Source organism: Rhinoderma darwinii, chromosome 2 (genome assembly GCF_050947455.1).
Source record: "Rhinoderma darwinii isolate aRhiDar2 chromosome 2, aRhiDar2.hap1, whole genome shotgun sequence".
Classification (NCBI taxonomy): domain Eukaryota; kingdom Metazoa; phylum Chordata; class Amphibia; order Anura; family Rhinodermatidae; genus Rhinoderma; species Rhinoderma darwinii.
The window spans coordinates 108,830,524-108,849,449 of record NC_134688.1 but is presented as its reverse complement, the minus strand read 5'-3'; the positions used below and the strand labels follow the sequence as shown (position 1 = coordinate 108,849,449).

Genomic DNA, 18,926 nt, shown 5'->3' with positions numbered 1-18,926 from the left:
TGACCCCACAGATGTTTCATAGAATTTATTAGAATTGGGCAGTGAAAATAAAAACAATCCTTTTTCTTCAATAAGACGTAGCTTTAGCGCAAATTTTTTCATTTTCGCAACAAATAAAGGAAAAAAAAGAACCCAACATTTGTAAAGCAATTTCTACCGAGTACGGCAATACCCCATATGTGGTCATAAACTGCTGTTTGGGCACACGGCAGGGCTCAGAAGGGAAGGACCGCCATTTGGAGTGCAGATGTTTCTGGATTGGTTTCTGGGCGCCTGTGGGCCCAAAACAGTGGAAACCCCCCAGAAGTGACCCCATTTTGGAAACTACACCCCTCAATGCTTTTACCTAGGGGTGTAGTGAGCATGTTAACCCTGCAGGTGTTTTGTAGAAATTAGTGTGAACTCGATGTTGCAGAGTGAAAATGGGATTTTTTCCACAGATATGTGGACAATATGTGGTGCCCAGCTTGTGCCACCATAACGAGACAGCTCTCTAATTATTATGCTGGGTTTCCTGGTTTTAGAAACACCCTACATGTGGCCCTAATCTCTTGCCTGGACAGTCGACCAGGCTCAGGAGTGAAAGCGTACCATGTAAAATTGAGGCCTAATTTGGCGATTTACAAAGTATTGGTTCACAACTGCAGAGGCTCAGATGTGAAATAATAAAAATAAACCCCTGGGAAGTGACCCCACTATGGAAACTGCACCCCTCAAGGCATTTATTAAGGGGTGTAGTGAGCATTTTCACCCCACAGATCTTTTCCATAAATGAATGCGCTGTGGATGGTGCAAATTAAAAATTTATATTTTTCCCTAGATATGCCATTCAGTGGCAAATATGTCGTGCCCAGCATATGCCACTGGAGACACACACCCCAAAAATTGCTAAAAGGGTTCTCCCGGGTATGACGATGCCATATATGTGGAAGGAAACTGCTGTTTGGGCACGCTGTAGGGTTCAGATGGGAGGAAATGCCATTTGGCTTTTGGAGCGTGGATTTTGCTTGGTAGTAGTTTTGTTTGGAGTCTTACTGGTGTTTCCGTTTATAATGTAGGGCATATGTAAGCCGGGCGGAGTATATAAGGGGCATAGTCAGGTGGTATAATAACGGGGTAAAAAAAAACAATAAAATAATCCATAGATGTGTGTTACGCTGTGAAGCAATCCTTTCTGCACAGGCCGGTGTCGCACTGATAAATGGTGTCATTTCTTATCCCCCTTTTGGTCCACACTCCGCGCCTTTGTAGTTTGGGGAATTTTGCTGGGAAGTGTTGTCCTGGTATAATACGGGCACCGTCGCTTCCAGCGGATATGTTTGGGCCCTCCCTTTCCTGGTTCCCTAATTTTAGGTCCTTGAAAAATCGCCTCTTCAAACAGAAGAAATGTTCCCCTCGGGCACAACTGCATATTTTTTTATTTCCTGACTTATTGGAGCCATAACTAATTTTATTTTTCATAGACGTAGCGGTATGAGGGCTGGTTTGTTGCGGGATGAGCTGTAGTTATTATTGGTACCATTTTGGGGTACATGCGACTTTTTGATCACCTTTTATCCTATTTTTTGGGATGCCAGGTAAACAAAAAAACGCAATTCTGGCACAGCTTTTTTCGGGTGTTTTTTATACAGCGTTCACCATGCGTTATAAATTACATGTTAACTTTATTCTTTGGGTCAGTACGATTCCGGCGATACCTAATTTATAGAACTTTTTCATGTTTTACAACTTTTTTGCACAATAAAATTACTTTTGTAAAAAGAATGTATTTTTTCTGTCGCCAAGTTGTGAGAACCATAACTTTTTAATTTTTTTGTCGACGGAGGTGTATGAGGGCTTGTTTTTTGCGGGACGAGCTATAGTTTTTATAGGTACCATTTTTGGATACGTGCGACTTTTTGATCACTTTTTATTCTAATATTTGTAGGGCAAAGTGACCAAAAAACAGAAACTCTGGTAACGTTTTTTACGTTTTTTTTTACGCTGTTCACCGCGTGCAATAAATAATATAATATTTTGATACCTCCGGTCGTTACGGTCGTGGCGATACCAAATACATATGGTTTATTATTATTTTTCAATAATAAAGGACTTGATAAGAGTAAAAGGGGGATTGTGTTTTATTTGATTACTTGAAACTTTTACTGTTTTCAAACTTTTATTTTGTGCACTTTTTTTTACACTTTTTTATACTTTTTTTACACTTTTTCTCAAGTCCCACTAGGGGACTTGAAGTTCCAACGGTCAGATTTTTTTTTTTCTAATACATTGCACTACCTATGTAGTGCAATGTATTAGATCTGTCAGTCATTCACTGACAGCAAGCCGATTAGGCTTCGCCTCCCGGCGGGGCCTAAATCGGCTTCCGTAATGGCAGAGCAGGAGACCATTGTGTCTCCTGTTGCCATAACAGCAGTCGCCAGTCCCGATTGCCTGTCAGGGCTGGCGATCTGCTAGTAACCGCTACGATGCAGCAATCGCTTTCGATTGCTGCATCGAAGGGGTTAATGGCAGGGATCGGAGCTAGCTCCGGTTCCTGCCGTTACAGGTGGATGTCAGCTGTACAGTACAGCTGACTTCCACCGCTGATGACGCCGGATCAGCTCCTGACCCGGCGCCATCTTGCCGACAGCTACGGAAGCCGATCAGGCTCCGCCGCCGGGCGGATCTTGACCGGCTTCGGTGCTAGGCAGACCGGGAGGCCAGTATTAGGCCTCCGGTTGCCATTGCAGCCACCGGAACCCCGGCAATTTCATTACTGGGGTTCCGATGAGCTGCAAACACCTTAAGTGCAGCGATCGCGTTTGAGCGCTGCACTTAAGGGGTTAATGGCGGGGATCGAAGCTAATTTCGGTCCCCGCCGTTACAGTCGGATGTCAGCTGTAAGATACAGCTGAGATCCGGTGATGATGGGACCGGCTCAGCTTCTGAGCCGGTCCCAAACATTTGGCGTACATGTACGGCAAGATGCGGGAAGTCAGTACTTTCCATGACGTACATGTACGGCAAATGTCGGGAAGGGGTTAAAGCCGTTGAAGCGAATGCAAAAACCGCACACAAAAAAGCACCAAACGAGCGCCGCAGGTTTTTTCTGCCTCCTATTAATTTCAATGGGTGGTCAGAGGTGGAAACCACTCGAAGACCATCAGCCCCCACTCATAGTAAAATGACCATCAGTCCCCCACTCACAGTAAAATGACCATCAGCCCCCAACTCACAGTAAAATGACCATCAGCCCCCCCACTCACAGTATAATGACCATCAGCCCCCCCCACTCACAGTATAATGACCATCAGCCCCCCACTCGCAGTAAAATAACCATCAGCCCCCCACTCGCAGTAAAATAACCATCAGCCCCCCACTCGCAGTAAAATAACCATCAGCCCCCCACTCGCAGTAAAATAACCATCAGCCCCCCCCACTCGCAGTAAAATTACCATCAGCTCCCCACTCACAGTAAAATGACCATCAGCCCCCCACTCACAGTAAAATGACCATCAGCCCCCCACTCACAGTAAAATGACCATCAGCCCCCCACTCACAGTAAAATGACCATCAGCCGCCCACTCACAGTAAAATGACCATCAGCCGCCCACTCACAGTAAAATGACCATCCGCCCCCCACTCACAGTAAAATGACCATCAGCCCCCCCCACTCACAGTAATGACCATCAGCCCCCCACTCACAGTAAAATGACCATCAGCCCCCCACTCACAGTAAAATGACCATCAGCCCCCCACTCACAGTAAAATGACCATCAGCCCCCCACTCACAGTAAAATGACCATCAGCCCCCCACTCACAGTAAAATGACCATCAGCCCCCCACTCACAGTAAAATGACCATCAGCCCCCACTCACAGTAAAATGACCATCAGCCCCGCACTCACAGTAAAATTACCATCCGCCCCCCACTCACAGTGAAATTACCATCCGCCCCCCACTCACAGTATAATGACCCTTCAGTAAAGAGACCATAAGCCCCCTCCAGTAAAGTGACCATCAGCCTCGCCCCCCCCCCCCTCTTACTCATGGGGAAGGAATAAATAAGGAGGTATAAGAACAACAACTCCCAGCATGTACAGGCTATTATTATGTGATATCAATGGACATTACAGGGAGGAGATAAGAGAGGAGAGAACTACAACTCCCAGCATGTCCAGGCTGTTATTATTGGATATCAGAGGACATTACAGGAGAAGGTATAAGAGGAGAGGACTACAACTACCAGCATGTCCAGGCTGTTCTTCTGGAATATCAGAGGACATTACAGGGAGGAGGTATAAGAGGAGAGAACTACATCTTCCAGCATGTCCAGGCTGTTATTATGGGATATCAGAGAACATTACAGGAGAAGGTATAAGAGAAGAGGACTACAACTACCAGCATGTCCAGGCTGTTCTTCTGGAATATCAGAGGACATTACAGGGAGGAGGTATAAGAGAAGAGAACTACATCTTCCAGCATGTCCAGACTGTTATTATGGGATATCACAGGACATTACAGGGAGGAGGTATAAGAGTAGAGAACTACATCTTCCAGCATGTCCAGACTGTTATTATGGGATATCAGAGGACATTACAGAGAGGAGGTATAAGAGTAGAGAACTACATCTTCCAGCATGTCCAGGCTGTTATTATGGGATATCAGAGGACATTACAGGAGAAGGTATAAGAGGAGAGGACTACAGCTACCAGCATGTCCAGGCTGTTATTATGGGATATCAGAGGACATTACAGAGAGGAGGTATAAGAGGAGAGGACTACAACTTCCGCCATTCTGGCTCCAATTCTCACACAACTGGTAACAAACTAAAGAAAAAAACCACTTACCCTGCACAACGTTAATGGCTCCTCTCCCTCCGTCAGGCTTCTAGTAGGAAGCGGTGGGCGGCACTCGTAACAGACGTCCGCGTGTCGCGTCTGCTACAAAGTCGGGGGCGAAGCTTGTAGCAAAAAAAAAAGAAAAAATAGTTTTTTAACCCCTTCCCGCAGCTTGACGTAACTGCACGTCGATGTGTGCAGTAAGTTCGCACACCTTGACGTGAAATTACCTCCGTGCTTTGACAGTTAACCGCCACGCGGCGCTACACCACAGCGGCGGTTAACTGTGCAGGGTGTCTGCCCTGCATTCCCCGTTGCCGATCAGCGGCCCATCGCCGCTGATTTTGTTAGTTAACCCCTTAATTGCGGCGTTCGATTTTGATCGCGAACAATTAAGGTGTTTAGCGCCGATCGGCAGCCCCCACGTGAAATCACAGGGGCTGGCGATGGTACCCATGGCAACCGGACGCCAGATAATGGTTTCCGGGCTGCCATGTACAGAAGCCTATGAGGACCAGCCGGAGGGTGGTCGTCGTAGGCTTCCTGTCAGTGTGACTGTTACGTCACAATGACAGTTGGAATGCATTACACTACGTAGGTAGTGTAATGTATTTCAGCAGCGATCAGAGCTGCAAGTCTAAGTGTCGCCTAGTGGGACAAGTGAAAAAAAGTAAAAAAAAAAGAATAAAAATGTTTTAAAAAAAGTGTAAAAATAAAAGTTATAAGTGACATAAACAAGAACTGCTTTTTTTCCTATAGTAAGTCTCTTATTATAGGAAAAAAATGAACACGTAAAAAAAAAGTACACCTATTTGGTATCAGCACGTTCGTAACGACCCCAACTATAAAACTATAATATTATTTTCCCCGCACGGTGAACACCGCAAAAAAATAAACGAAAAACAATGCCAGAATCACTATTTTTTGGTCACCACCCCTCCCAAAATATACAATAAAAACTGATCAAAAAGTCGCATGTACGCCAAAATAGTACCGATACAAACTACAACCCGTCCCGCAAAAAACAAGCCCTTACACAGCTTTTTTGACTGAAGAGTAAAAAAGTTATGGCTCTCAGAATATGGTGACACAAAAAATAATTAATTTTCAAAATAAGTTATTTTATTACGCAAATGCTGCAAAACATAAAAAAACCTATATACATATGGTATCGCCATAATCATACCGACCCGCAGAATAAAATATAATGGTCATTTATAGCCCAGGGTGAACGCCGTAAAAAAGAAATAAAAATCATTGTCAGAATTGATGGTTTTTGGTCACCTTGCTTGCCGAAAACTGGAATAAAAAGTGATCAACAAGATCGCACGTACCCCAAAATGGTACCAATGAAAATTACAGATTGTCCCGCAACAAATAAGCCCTCACGCAGCTCCGGTGGTGAAAAAATAAAAAAAAGTTCCGGCTCCCAGATTATGGTGCTGCAAAATGTGCAGTGTTCCAAAAGCGGATAAGATCGGGCACCATTTATAAGTGCGACACTGGCCACATATCTGTCAATTATTATTTATTTACCCCATTATTATACCCTCTTATTATGCCCCTGATGTACTCTGCCCAGCCTACATATGCCCCCACATTATAAACTGAAATACCAGCAAAACGCCAGAGCTACTACCAAGCAAATTCTGTGCTCCAAAAACCAAATGCCGCTCCCTCCCTTCTGAGCCCCACAGCGTGCCCAAACAGCCGTTCACGTCTGTTTACGGTAGGGCATCGCCATAACCGGGAGAATCCGGTTAATATTTTATGAGGTATTTGTGGCACAAACTGGGCACAACATATAGTGCACTAAAATGGCACATCAGTGGAAAATTGTAATTTTCACTTTGCACCATCTGCTGCGCATTAAACCCTTTGCGCACCATGACTTAATAGCATGTCGTGGTGTGGGGGGTGATATATGGAGCGATTCACGCGCTGAGCCCGCGCCATACACTGCGGGAGTCAGCTGTGCATTACAGCTGATACCCGGGACTAACGGACAGAAACAGCGATCACGCTGTTACAGGAGCCTGTAAAAATCACACTATATTGCAGTGTATTCTACCAGTGATCTAACGATTGCTGGTTCAAGTCTCCTAGGGGGACTAATAAAATATGTAAAAACAAAAGTAAGTAATAATTATTAGTGAAAAAAATGTTATAAATATTTAAAGTCCAAAAAGAAACCCTTTTCACATTTTTTCTCTAAAGTAATGTAAAAAAATAAAAAAAATACACAAAATTGGTATCGCTGCATCCGTAAAAGTCCAAGCTATTACAATATACCACTATTGAACTCGAACGGTGAACGCGGTGAAAAATAAAGAATTTTAAACTGCAAAATCACAGTTTTTTGGTCACCTTGGCTCTATCAAAAAATGTAATAAAAAGTGCTCAAAAAGTCTTATGTACCAAAAAATGGTACCAAAAAAAACTACAGCTCGTCCCGCAGAAAATAAGCCCTCACACCACTCTATTGACGGAAAAATAAAAAAGTTGTGGCTCTCGGAAAGCGGGGAGGAAAAACGAAAAAGAAAAAGCAAAGCATGGATCAGTTCAGAAAAGGTTAATTACTTTCTAATGAAAAAACATTTATGACCACATGTAGGGTATAGCCGTACTCGGGAGAAATTGCTTTACAAATGTTGGGGTGCATTTTCTCCTTTATCCTTTGTGAAATTGAAAAAATTCAACATTTTATTGGAAATAATGTTGATATTCATTTTCACGGCCTAATTCTAATAAATTCTGCAAAAGACGTGTGGGGTCTAAATGCTCACTATACCCCTAGATAGATTACTTAAGTGGTGTAGTTTCCCAAATGGGGTTACTTTTGGGGGGCTTCCACTGTTTCGGTCTCTCAGTGGCTTTGCAAATTCGACAAGACACCCAAAAACGATTCCAGCTAAATTTGAGCTCCAAAAGCCAAATAGCGCTCCTTCCCTTCTAAGCCCCGGTGTGGGTCCAAACAGCAGTTTATTATCACATATGGGGTATTTAGGTAATCAGGAGAAATTGTTTTACAAATGCTGGGGTGCTTTTTCTCCTTTATTCCTTGTAAAAATTAAAAATGTCTAAGTTCTTACAGAAAAAAAGTAGATTTTTATCTTTACAGACTAATTCCAATGAATTTAGCAAAACAACTGTGGGATCAAAATGCTAACTTTACCCCTAGAAAAATTTCTTGAGGGGTGTAGTTTCCAAAATGGGGTTACTATTGGGGGGTTTTCACGGTTTTCATCACTCCAGTGCATTGCAAACGCGACACGGCACTGAAAACTATTCCAGTAAAATCAGAAATCCAAAATCCAAATGGTGCTCCTTCTCTTGAGGCCTGCTGTGTTTATTACCACATATGGGGTATTGCTATAATTGGAAGAAATTTCTTTACATATGTTGGGGTGTTTTTTCTACTTCATTCCTTGTAAAAATTTAACATTTCTACGTTTTTTCACAAAAAAAGTAGATTTTCATCTTTATATACTAATTCAAATAAATTTATTAAAAAAAACTGTGGGTTCAAAATGCTAATTATACCCATAGAAAAATTCCTTGAGGGGTATAGTTTCCAAAATGAGGTCACTTTTGGGGGGTCTTTACTGTTTTGGTACCACAAGACCTATTCAAACCTGACATGGTGCCTAAAATATATTCTAAAAAAAGGAGGCCTCAAAATCCACTAGGTGCTCCTTTGCTTCTGAGGCCGGTGCTTCAGTCCATTACCACACTAGGACCACATGTGGGATATTTCTAAAAACTGCAGAATCTGGACAATAAATATTGAGTTGCATTTCTTGGGTAAAACCTTCTGTGGTACAGAAAAAATGTATTACAAATGAATTTTCGAAAAAAAAAAAAAAAGAAATTTGTAAATTTCACCTCTACTTTGCTTTAATTCCTGTGAAATGCCTAAAGGGTTAAAACACTTTCTGAATGCTGTTTTGAATACTTTGAGGGGTGCAGTTTTCAAAATGGGGTGATTTATGGGGACTTTCTAATATAGAAGGCCCTCAAAGCCACTTCAGAACTGAATTGGTTCCTGAAAAAATAGGCTTTTGAAATTTTCTTTAAAATATGAGAAATTGCTGCTAAAGTTCTAAGCCTTGTAACGTCCTAGAAAAATAAAAGAATGTTCAAAAAACGATGCAAACATAAAGTAGACATATGGGAAATATAAACTAGTAAGTATTTTGTGTAGTATTACTATCTGTTTTACAAGTAGATACATTTAAATTTAGAAAAATGCAAATTTTTGCTAATTTTCTCTAAATCTTGGTGTTTTTTTTACAAATAAATATTGAATTTATCGACCAAATTTTTTCCCTACCATAAAGTACAATATGTCACGAGAAAACAGTCTCAATCACTTGGATAGGTAAAAGCATTCCAGAGTTATTACCACATAAAGTGACACATGTCAGATTTGAAAAATCGGCTTCGCCCTGAAGGCCAAAACAGGCTCAGTCCTGAAGGGGTTAAAGTTTTTTTGTTTTGTTTTTTTACAGTGGATGGGCGGAGTGTCGCGGAACCCCGGGACGGTTCTCGCGGCACCCCGGTTGGGAACCACTGTCCTAGGTAAAAAATTTCTTATCGGAGTAAATACAGTCTGAAATACAAAGGCTCAGACATGGATGAGATACAAGACATGTGAATGACTAGAAAATCAAAACATACCCTTAGTCATGATGGATGCAGAAAGATACAAAATAAGGCGGGACAGGATAGAAACACCCCTGGAGATGCCTCGACGCGCATTTCACCTACGGCTCCGTCAGATGGCATATATGGACAGAGACATTAAGCGAAGTGCTTCAGAAACGGAATCCCCGGCCACAGGGGGATTCCCATCCTTCATGGAGCTACGTTGGCGCTATCTACACGAAGGGGGGGGGGGTGCTAACTACAAGGGGACTGTGTGACACTACTTACCAGGGGGCTGTGTGGCACTACCTACCAGGGGGCTGTGTGGCACCATCTACAGGGGGAATCTGTGAGTGGGGGGCTGATGGTCTTCAAGTGGTTTCCACCTCTGACTTCCAATTAAAATTAATAGGAGGCAGAAAATACCTGCGGCGCCCGTTTGGAGTGCTTTTTTTGCATGCGTCTTCTGCATTAGCTTCAACGGATTGAAAAAAAACACCCAAAAAAGGTCAAACAACGCTGTCACTTCAAGATCTACAAAACATGTGAACATACCCTACGAGTGTAGTTCTTGTTTTTAGCCATTTTCTGTCTTGATCGAAACTATTTTTGGTAGGGGTACCCTGAGGAAATTTTATTTTTTCAGTGGTGCCTAGAGTCCGAAAAGGTTGGGAAACTCTGACCTAGGACATATCCATCCCAAATATAGTGGGGTTATCTCCCCACGTGCTATACCTAGTTATATACCTTACCTTTTGCGTTTCAGACTACATTATCTTTGATTCGATATTTCCATCTAGGGTATTTCTATCTCACATATAGTGGGGCTATTTCCCCATTTGCTATACCTGGGTATATGTTCCCTGTCATTTGTTGGTATGTAATAGTGTTATGTTCCATTTTGTGATCTATGCCTAACTTGGGTATGGCTATGTTATAACTGATATTATCTATTGCCCCTGTACATTGAGGTTTAGGCACATATTTATTCTGTACTGGATATTGTATAGGCACCTACTTTATGTGTCTTACATCTTGCTCTCCCATCTTTTAACTGTATTGGTAATTTTATGTACTTTGACTATTTTTCTATTAAAGCTATATTTGTACTATTACTCAGACGTGCTAACCTTCTGTTTTTGGGATACTATTGTAGGTTTGTAGATAAAGGGCTCCTTCATGTTTTTTTTTGAGGAGCTTGTTTAGGTTGCATATATGGACAGTGACATCAGGGGCAACTCCTGAAGCGGAATCCCCGTCCACAGCGTTGCCGACGCAGTGACTGGGGATTCCCCTCCAGTAGAAGCCCCTGTCTTCTGTGTCCATTTATGGACCGTGACGTAATCTGTGTCCATTTATGGACAGTGATGTCACTGGCTTCTCCTGGAGTGGAATCCCCAGTCACAGAGTCGGCAACGCTGTGGACGAGGATTGCGGTTCAGGAGTTGCCCCTGATGTTGCTGTCCATATACGGACAGAGACATCAAGCGGAGGGCTCCAGGAGCGGAATCCCCGGCCACAGGGGGATTCCGCTCCTTCAGGGAGTTACGTTGGCGCTAGTACATGGCAGAGCAGGAAGATATCTCCCTGCTCTGCTATAGTGGCATCGCTACCGCTGTAGCAGCCACAGCGACTACTAGCGGCGGCGCCGGCCATGTGGGGGGCCCGTCCCAACGTGTGGCACGGGCACCCTCATGCCCGGTGTCACCGCTATCAATCGCTATGGCTGCTACAGTGGTAGCGATGCCACTGAGTGAAGAAGCGCCCGGGCGGAAAGGTGTCTGCTGAGTCACCGGTCTCGGGCACTTCTGAAACAAGCAGGGAAAGGGAGCCAGCGCAGCGCCCTCTTCCACCTGCTGGAGTGTTGCGCCCTGTGCAATGGCACAGGTCGCACACCCCTCAGGCCGGCCCTGACGTTAATATTCTTAGCAATATCTATAATATGAGCAAGGAGAGAGTATAACTGCTTATCAGCAGTGCAAAATATGTTGCCACTATATAAATAAGAAATAATAATATTCAGTATTAATATTATTATCACTAGTCAAACTCACGTTTATATACACATGTAATTAAATCTCATCTGAGTTTATAACGTTGTGAAATACATGTTTATTTGACATTCTTATATGGCATTCATTTTACTGGATGCATTACTTTACATGAGAGCAAGTACACCTCACCTCCTCAGGGCAGAGACATCACCACTATAGGCTGCAAAAAGAAGGTTCACCACAGTCTTTTGCTACATAAGAAAAAACAGGATCAGACGTATCACAGCATGTCAGACAACAACGGTGTTTATAGCACAATATAATTGTAAAGGATCTGCCAGGCACAACTTCTGTGTATACGCCCATGGGTAATCAGTCTGCACCTGGTTCTATGTCTCTGAGACTGACTCCATCTTCCACCACTCAGGAAGGCAGGCTTAGGAGTGGGAGAGCCTATCGCAGCCTGGCCAGATGGAGCTAGCTCCCGCCCTCTGTCTATTTATACCTGCCTTTCCTGTTCCTCCTTTGCTTGTGATTCTTCTCGTGTGGTTTCCTGGCCTTGCTGCAGCTCCTAGCTATTTGACCTTGCTTCATACTGACCCCGGCTTACTGACTACTCTCCTGCTCTGCGTTTGGTACCTCGTACATTCCTGGTTTGACTCGGCTCGTTCACCTCTCTTGTTGCTCACGGTGTTGCCGTGGGCAACTGCCCCATTTCCCTTTGCTTGTGTCCCCTTGTCTGTTTGTCTGTCGTGCACCTACTGAGCATAGGGACCGTCGCCCAGTTGTACCCCGTCGCCTAGGGCGGGTCGTTGCAAGTAGGCAGGGACCGAGTGGTGGGTAGATTAGGGCTCACTGTCTGTTTCCCTACTCCCCTGCCATTACAATAATACAATTATAATATAAGGTACCTTATGATATAGCACAGAATGATACAGAATTTCACTGCCATAAAGCAGGTGTCTCAGACAGATGTTGAGGTACAAATAAAGAAATGATAAGTGGCGGCTATAGGTGTGTCACTCTCTCCTCACTTTATTGTATTACTATACATTTACTCTATATGCATGAAATATGTATCCTGGTCATTTTAGCAGAATACATGATAATACCTGTATTTCTTTTTTCTCTTTGCGGGGATCCAGCTTCTTAACACAGTGCCGCAAATTGTCAAAGTGATGGAAATTGAAGAGTGAGACCAATTCCTACAAAATAAACAATTTCTACATTACTGTTCAATAAAACAAGATTTCCACATCCAAACAATTCAGTATAACTTTCACTGGATATGCAGTTAGGTCCAGAATTACTTGGACAGTGACACAATCTTCATGATTTGGGCTCTGCCTGCCACCACATTGGATTTGAAATGAAACAACTGAGATGCAATTGAAGTGTAGACTTTCAGGTTTAATTCAAAGGGTTGAACAAAAATATCCTGTGAAACGTTTAGGAATTGCAACAATTTTTCTACAAAGCCTCCTCATTTCAAGGGCTCAAAAGTAATTGGACAAATTAACATTACCATAAATAAAAATTATTATTTTTTTTTAATACTTTGTAGAGAATCCTTTGCAGGCAATGGATGCCTAAAGTCTGGAACCCATGGACATCACCAAACGCTGGGTTTCCTCCTTTGTGATGCTTTGCCCGGCCTTTACCGCAGCTGTCTTCAGTTGTTACTTGTTTGTGGGTCTTTCTGCCTTAAGTTTTGTCTTAAGCAAGTGAAATGCCTGCTCGATCAGGTTGAGATCTGGTGATTGACTCGGCCATTGCAGAATATTCCACTTCTTTGCCTTAAAAAAACTCCTGTGTTGCTTTCGCAGTATGTTTTAGGTCATTGTCCATCTGTACTGTGAAGCGATGTCCAATTAACCTTGCTGCATTTGGTTGAATCTGAGCAGAAAGTATATCCCTGAACACTTCAGAATTCATTCGGCTGCTTCTGTCTTCAGTCACATCATCAATAAACACTAGTGACCCAGTGCCTTTGGCAGCCATGCATGCCCATGCCATCACACTGCCTCCACCATGTTTTACAAAGGATGTGGTGTGTTGTGGATCATGAGCCGTTCCAAGCCTTCTCCATACTTTCTTCCTCCCATTATTCTGGTACAGGTTGATCTTCGTTTCATCTGTCCAAAGTATGCTGTTCCAGAGCTGGGCCGGCTTCTTTAGATATTGTTTGGCAAAGTCTAATCTGGCCTTTCTATTTTTGAGGCTGATTAATGGTTTGCACCTTGTGGTGAACCCTCTGTATTTTCTCTCATGAAGTCTTCTCTTTATGGTAGACTTAGACACTAATACACCTACTTCCAGGAGAGTATTCTTCACTTGGGTAGATGTTGTGAAGGGGTTTTTCATCACCATGGAAGGGATTCTGCGATCATCCACCACTGTTGTCTTCCGTGGACGTCCAGGCCTTTTGGAGTCCACAAGATCACCAGTGCGCTCTTTTTTTTTTTTTTTTTTTTTCAAGAATGTACCAAACTGTTGATTTGACTCTCTGATGGATGTCTTCATTTTTTTCAGCCTAACAATGGTCTGTTTCACTTGCATTGAGAGCTCCTTTGACCTCATGTTGTGGGTTCACCGCAACCGCTTCCAAATGCAATTGCCACACCTGGAATCAACTCCAGACCTTTTACCTGCTTAATTCATGATGGATTAACGAGGGAATAGCCCATGCAGCCCATTAAATAGCTTTTGAGATAATTGTCCAATTACCTTTTGCTCCCTTGAAAAAGAGACAGCTACATATTAAAGACCTGTAATTCCTAAACCCTTCCTCAAATTAGGATGTGAATACCTTCAAATTAAAGCTGAGAGTCTGCACTTTAAAGAGGCTCTGTCACCACATTATAAGTGGCCTATATTGTACATGATGTGATCGGCGGTGTAATGTAGATTACAGCAGTGTTTTTTATTTAGAAAAACGATCATTTTTGATGGAGTTATGACCTATATTAGCTTTATGCTAATGAGTTTCTCAATGGAGAACTGAGCGTGTTTTACTATATGACCAAGTGGGCGTTGTACAGAGTAGTGTATGACGCTGACCAATCAGCATCATACACTTCACTCCATTCATTTATACACCACATAGCGATATAACTATATTACTATGTGCTGCCACATAAGCACACTATAACGCTACTGCAGTGTCATGACAATGAATATACATTACCTCCAGCCAGGACGGGATGTGTATTCAGAATCCTGACCATTTCTGTAGCGTCTGTGTGAGACTACAGCACAGCACAGCGAGATCTCGCTGTAAATGAAAGTTTACAGCGTAATCTCGCGAGACTACGCCTGCTGTGCTGTAAATCACAGAGAAGTGCAGAGAAGTGGTCAGGATTCTGAATACACATCCCGTCCTGGCTGGAGGTAATGTATATTCATTGTCATGACATTTAAGTAGCGTTATAGTGTGTAGCGATATAGCTATATCGCTATGTGCTGTATAAATGAATGGAGAGAAGTGATTGGTCAGCGTCATACACTCCTCTGTACAACGCCCACTTGGCCATATAGTAAAACACACCCAGTTGACCAATGAGAAACTCATTAGCATAAAGCTAATATAGGTCATAACTCCGTCAAAAATGATTGTTTTTCTAAATAAAAAACACTGCTGTAATCTACATTACAGCGCCGATCACATCATGTACAATATAGGCCACTTATAATGTGGTGACAGAGCCTCTTTAAGCCCATATTGATTATATAACTGTATATTCAATATGTTTGGTAAACAGCTAAAATGGCAAAACTTGTGTCACTGTCCAAATAATTCTGGACCTAACTGTAGGTCTGTAAGTGTAAACTTGATTAGGGTGTATTTACATGTTGCATTTTTGCTGCAATTCCAAAATTTGCGGTAACAAGACATGTCTTATAACACCTTTTATGGAGCAGCTGGAAGATGACAGCTGTACTGTTCCCTGTGACTGGACAGAACTGCTCAGGATTGCATCGTAAATGACTCCGTGAGATAGATGTATCAACCAAACTCTCAATTCTAAATTCAGACCTTTCTAGATTAGTGTCCTACTGACACCTTAAAGACTGTGTACACTTTAAGGGCATTTATTTTTATTTTTTTAAATAAATAAGTCAGTGTGATTAGTGTAACTTTATAATTAGTCTTTATTAAAAAATCCTTTTACTTTTGGAGATACTGCTGAAGTCAATGGTGATGCGAACGGAAGCCTATGGTTTCCGTTTATTTCAGATTGGATTTCGTTCATGAGTTCCCCTGACGGAATGGTCTGACGGAACCCATGAACGGAGTCCCGATGCAGATGTGAACGAAGCATTAAACGAGCAATACAGCTGTTCTGTATAGAGAATATAGAGCAGCTGTATCTCCAAAAGTAAAACAATTTTTTAATAAAGACTAATTACGAAGTTACACTAAACAAGCTGACTAATCTATTTATTTTATTTTTTTTAAAAATGCCCTCAAAAGGTGTACATATCTTTTAAGGTCCAATTAAGCATTTTCCAATAAAACCTATTTGCATAGGAGGCAGTGATTTCTCCCAAGTTCTTTTCGTTGAAACGATCGTAAATATATACCAGAATGTAGGGGAAGCTTGATCTGAAGGGAACAAAGCCCTAGGTTATGTTATAATTATTTCATGTGAATGCTTTTAATAAACAATTGTAGCAAAACAAAAGTCTTTCTTACGTGGCAAAAATGAATCCCTCGTACACTGTTACCAATTCTGTCAAGAGGGGGAGACCAACAGAAAAGTCCCATAATGTTAGGAACAACCAGTAATATGGCTCCAGACACACCGGACTTAGCTGGGAGACCAACCTACAAAGATACAACCACAGTTAAACATCCAAAAGAACCAGACGCATATTAAAGTACATGTACATAAAACTATAACGTTAGGTTTACTTTATTTACAGGGAGTATATACTGACAGATGTATTATTATATTACTATTATATTTCTACATATTTGAAACTTCCATTGTTGGTTTGTTTTATTTGTGCATTTAGTTTGTAGTTATTTCTCTTTGGATTGCCTTTACTTGTTCTATTCTGGGGCTAATATGCACACTTCAGTTTTCCTTCAGGGTGCTATCCGTATTTGTCACTGATAGCACCCTGAACCCATTCATTTCAATGGGGCCATGCACACTACAGTTTTTTTGACAGTCCGTTGCTCCGTTCCGATCCAAAGTAGAGCACGTCCTACTTTGGTCCGGGATTCTGTGACCGTGAGGCCCATGCAAGTCAATGGGGGCCATCAAAAAAACTGAAGGCACACGGAAGGCATCCGTGTGCCATCCGTGTGCCATCCGTGTGCCGTCCGTGTGTGACGGAGCCATTGCCTAGCAACCGCCGGGCGGGCAGAAAAACATTAGAAAAATATTACACTAATCGGCAGCCACTTGTCTCTATCAATAACTGATAGAGAAAAGAGGCTGATTAAAAATAAAATAAAAAGCATTTCATACGTACCCGGTCGTTGTCTTGGTGACGAGTCCCTCTTCTTCCTCCAGTCTGACCTTCTTTTGTGACGCGGCAGCCTGTGATTGGCTGCAGAGGCCGCTGCTGCCTGTGATTGGCTGCAGAGGCCGCGGCAGCCTGTGATTGGCTGCAGAGGCGGTCACGTGGGATGAAGCGTCATCCCTGGAGGCCGGCCTTCTGACGTCATCCTGACGTGCTGACCACGACTACAGCCTGTGATTGGCTGCAGCGGCGACATGGATTGAACGTCATCGCTGGAGGCCGGACAGGAGGAATGTAAGTATGAACTTATTTTTATTTATTTTTTTATTACATTAAAATTGTATTTTCCGCGCCCCGAGCATGGTACTGTCCAGGGTGCTGAAAGAGTTACCACCGATCAGTGCAGCCCATTAACTCTTTCAGCACCCTGGACAGTACCACGCTCGGCGCACGGAAACGGAAACACGGAGTGCACACGGGAGTGCACACGGAAATCAGACGGCCGCTAAAACGGGTTCACGGACCCGTCAAATGCGGCCGTGAAAATGGTGATGTAAGTGTGCACGAGGCCTAACTGTAAATGTTACAAATATACTTTTAATATTTACAAATAGATCAGTCTTGTGTTTATTATTTATAACATTTTAAACATTAAAATGTATGACCAGTAGATAATCATTTTTTCTCTAATGCCTCGTTCACATCTGCGTTGGAGGCTTGGTTGGGAGCCTCTGTCGCAGATCCAGCCAAAACACAGGAAAACAATAGTGCTGCATTCTGTGCTATTGTTTCCGTTAAAACCACAGACACCCCGACAGAACCCATTAAAGTCAATGGATTGCACCGGTCGCCGGTGGTGTCCGTCGTGCAACGAAACCAGCACTTCCGGGATTTCCCATAGGTTCAAAGCAAGCCGAACACTGGTGTGAACCCAGCCTACATGTTACAGTACAATTGAGTGGTAAATATTTTCTGTTGTAGTTACATCAACTGTCCACAAGATGGAAGTACTGTAGTAGTTCATATATGGTTTACTTCAACTATTGGTTTAAATATTTATTTGCAGTCTCTTTATTTCAAGTCTGTTTTAAGTATCCAATAACATTCTTTAAAAGGTACTATTAACAAAAGCTATATCTTCAGAACGGTCCTTAATATGATAAATAAGTAATTCCCAATGAGTAGTGCTTACCTTCTATTTATTTTCTTTGTTTGCTTAGGTAAAGGCCGTTTTACATAGCCAGATTTCTGACCAGTAACGAGTGCCGATCGGCGATAACGACATGTCGATCGGTGCTCGTTTGCTTCATTTACATGGAGCAATGATCGTGGCTATATGGGGATGAACAATCGTTAATACAATCATTTGTCCCCACACAGTTTCCATATTGTTGACAGTACATCCTACACAGGAAGATATACTGCCCACAAACAAACATTTTTATGGCAGCATAAAAGAGCTGATCAGGCAACGATCGAGCGTCTGCATTCGTATGAGCACTCGTTTGCCCAATCTTTGTCCTGTGTAAAAGGACCTAAAGAGCTATTACCAGTGATTTTTTTTTTCAGTTTAGCTGCATTGTCTATTGGAATTTCCGAGGTATTCTTAAATCGACCTCCCTTTTATCAGAGGCTAAGGCTGTTTGTTTGTCCACCTGCTTGCTTTAGGTCTTGTGCACATAGTAAAGCCGCGGTATGGAGCCTGTACAGTGATGCCTGGAGTCCCTATGGTTCCACGTGCCTCTGTATTGACATTGTTTTTGTCCTAGTACCATTGCTGTGAAATACAGCATGTGATGAAAAATGCCAAGGATTCCATATGAATCTGTGAAAAAAAAGTCTATTGACCTTTATAGATTTTAATCTGGACCGATAATAAATAAATTGCGGTTTTATTAATCTATTGAGTACTGGACATCTTCCTTTTGATCATTAGCAATGAGGGATTTTTTAGAAAATACATGCAACTATGGGCCACACACCTAGAG

The 18,926-nt window shown here is 42.5% G+C and overlaps 1 protein-coding gene across 3 annotated transcripts in view; it reads right to left on the bottom strand.

Annotated features, from left to right (window-relative positions):
* The window catches only part of GLS2 (glutaminase 2), a 155,349-nt gene that overhangs the window by 12,749 nt on the left and 123,674 nt on the right, over window positions 1–18,926 (bottom strand). For all 3 annotated transcript variants that reach the window (XM_075852092.1, XM_075852093.1, XM_075852094.1), the window contains 3 exons: window positions 16,160–16,291; window positions 12,576–12,668; window positions 11,653–11,714 (listed from right to left, as the gene is read on the bottom strand). In XM_075852092.1, coding sequence (XP_075708207.1) covers window positions 11,653–11,714; window positions 12,576–12,668; window positions 16,160–16,291 — 287 coding nt within the window. The remainder of the gene's footprint in view (window positions 1–11,652; window positions 11,715–12,575; window positions 12,669–16,159; window positions 16,292–18,926) is intronic.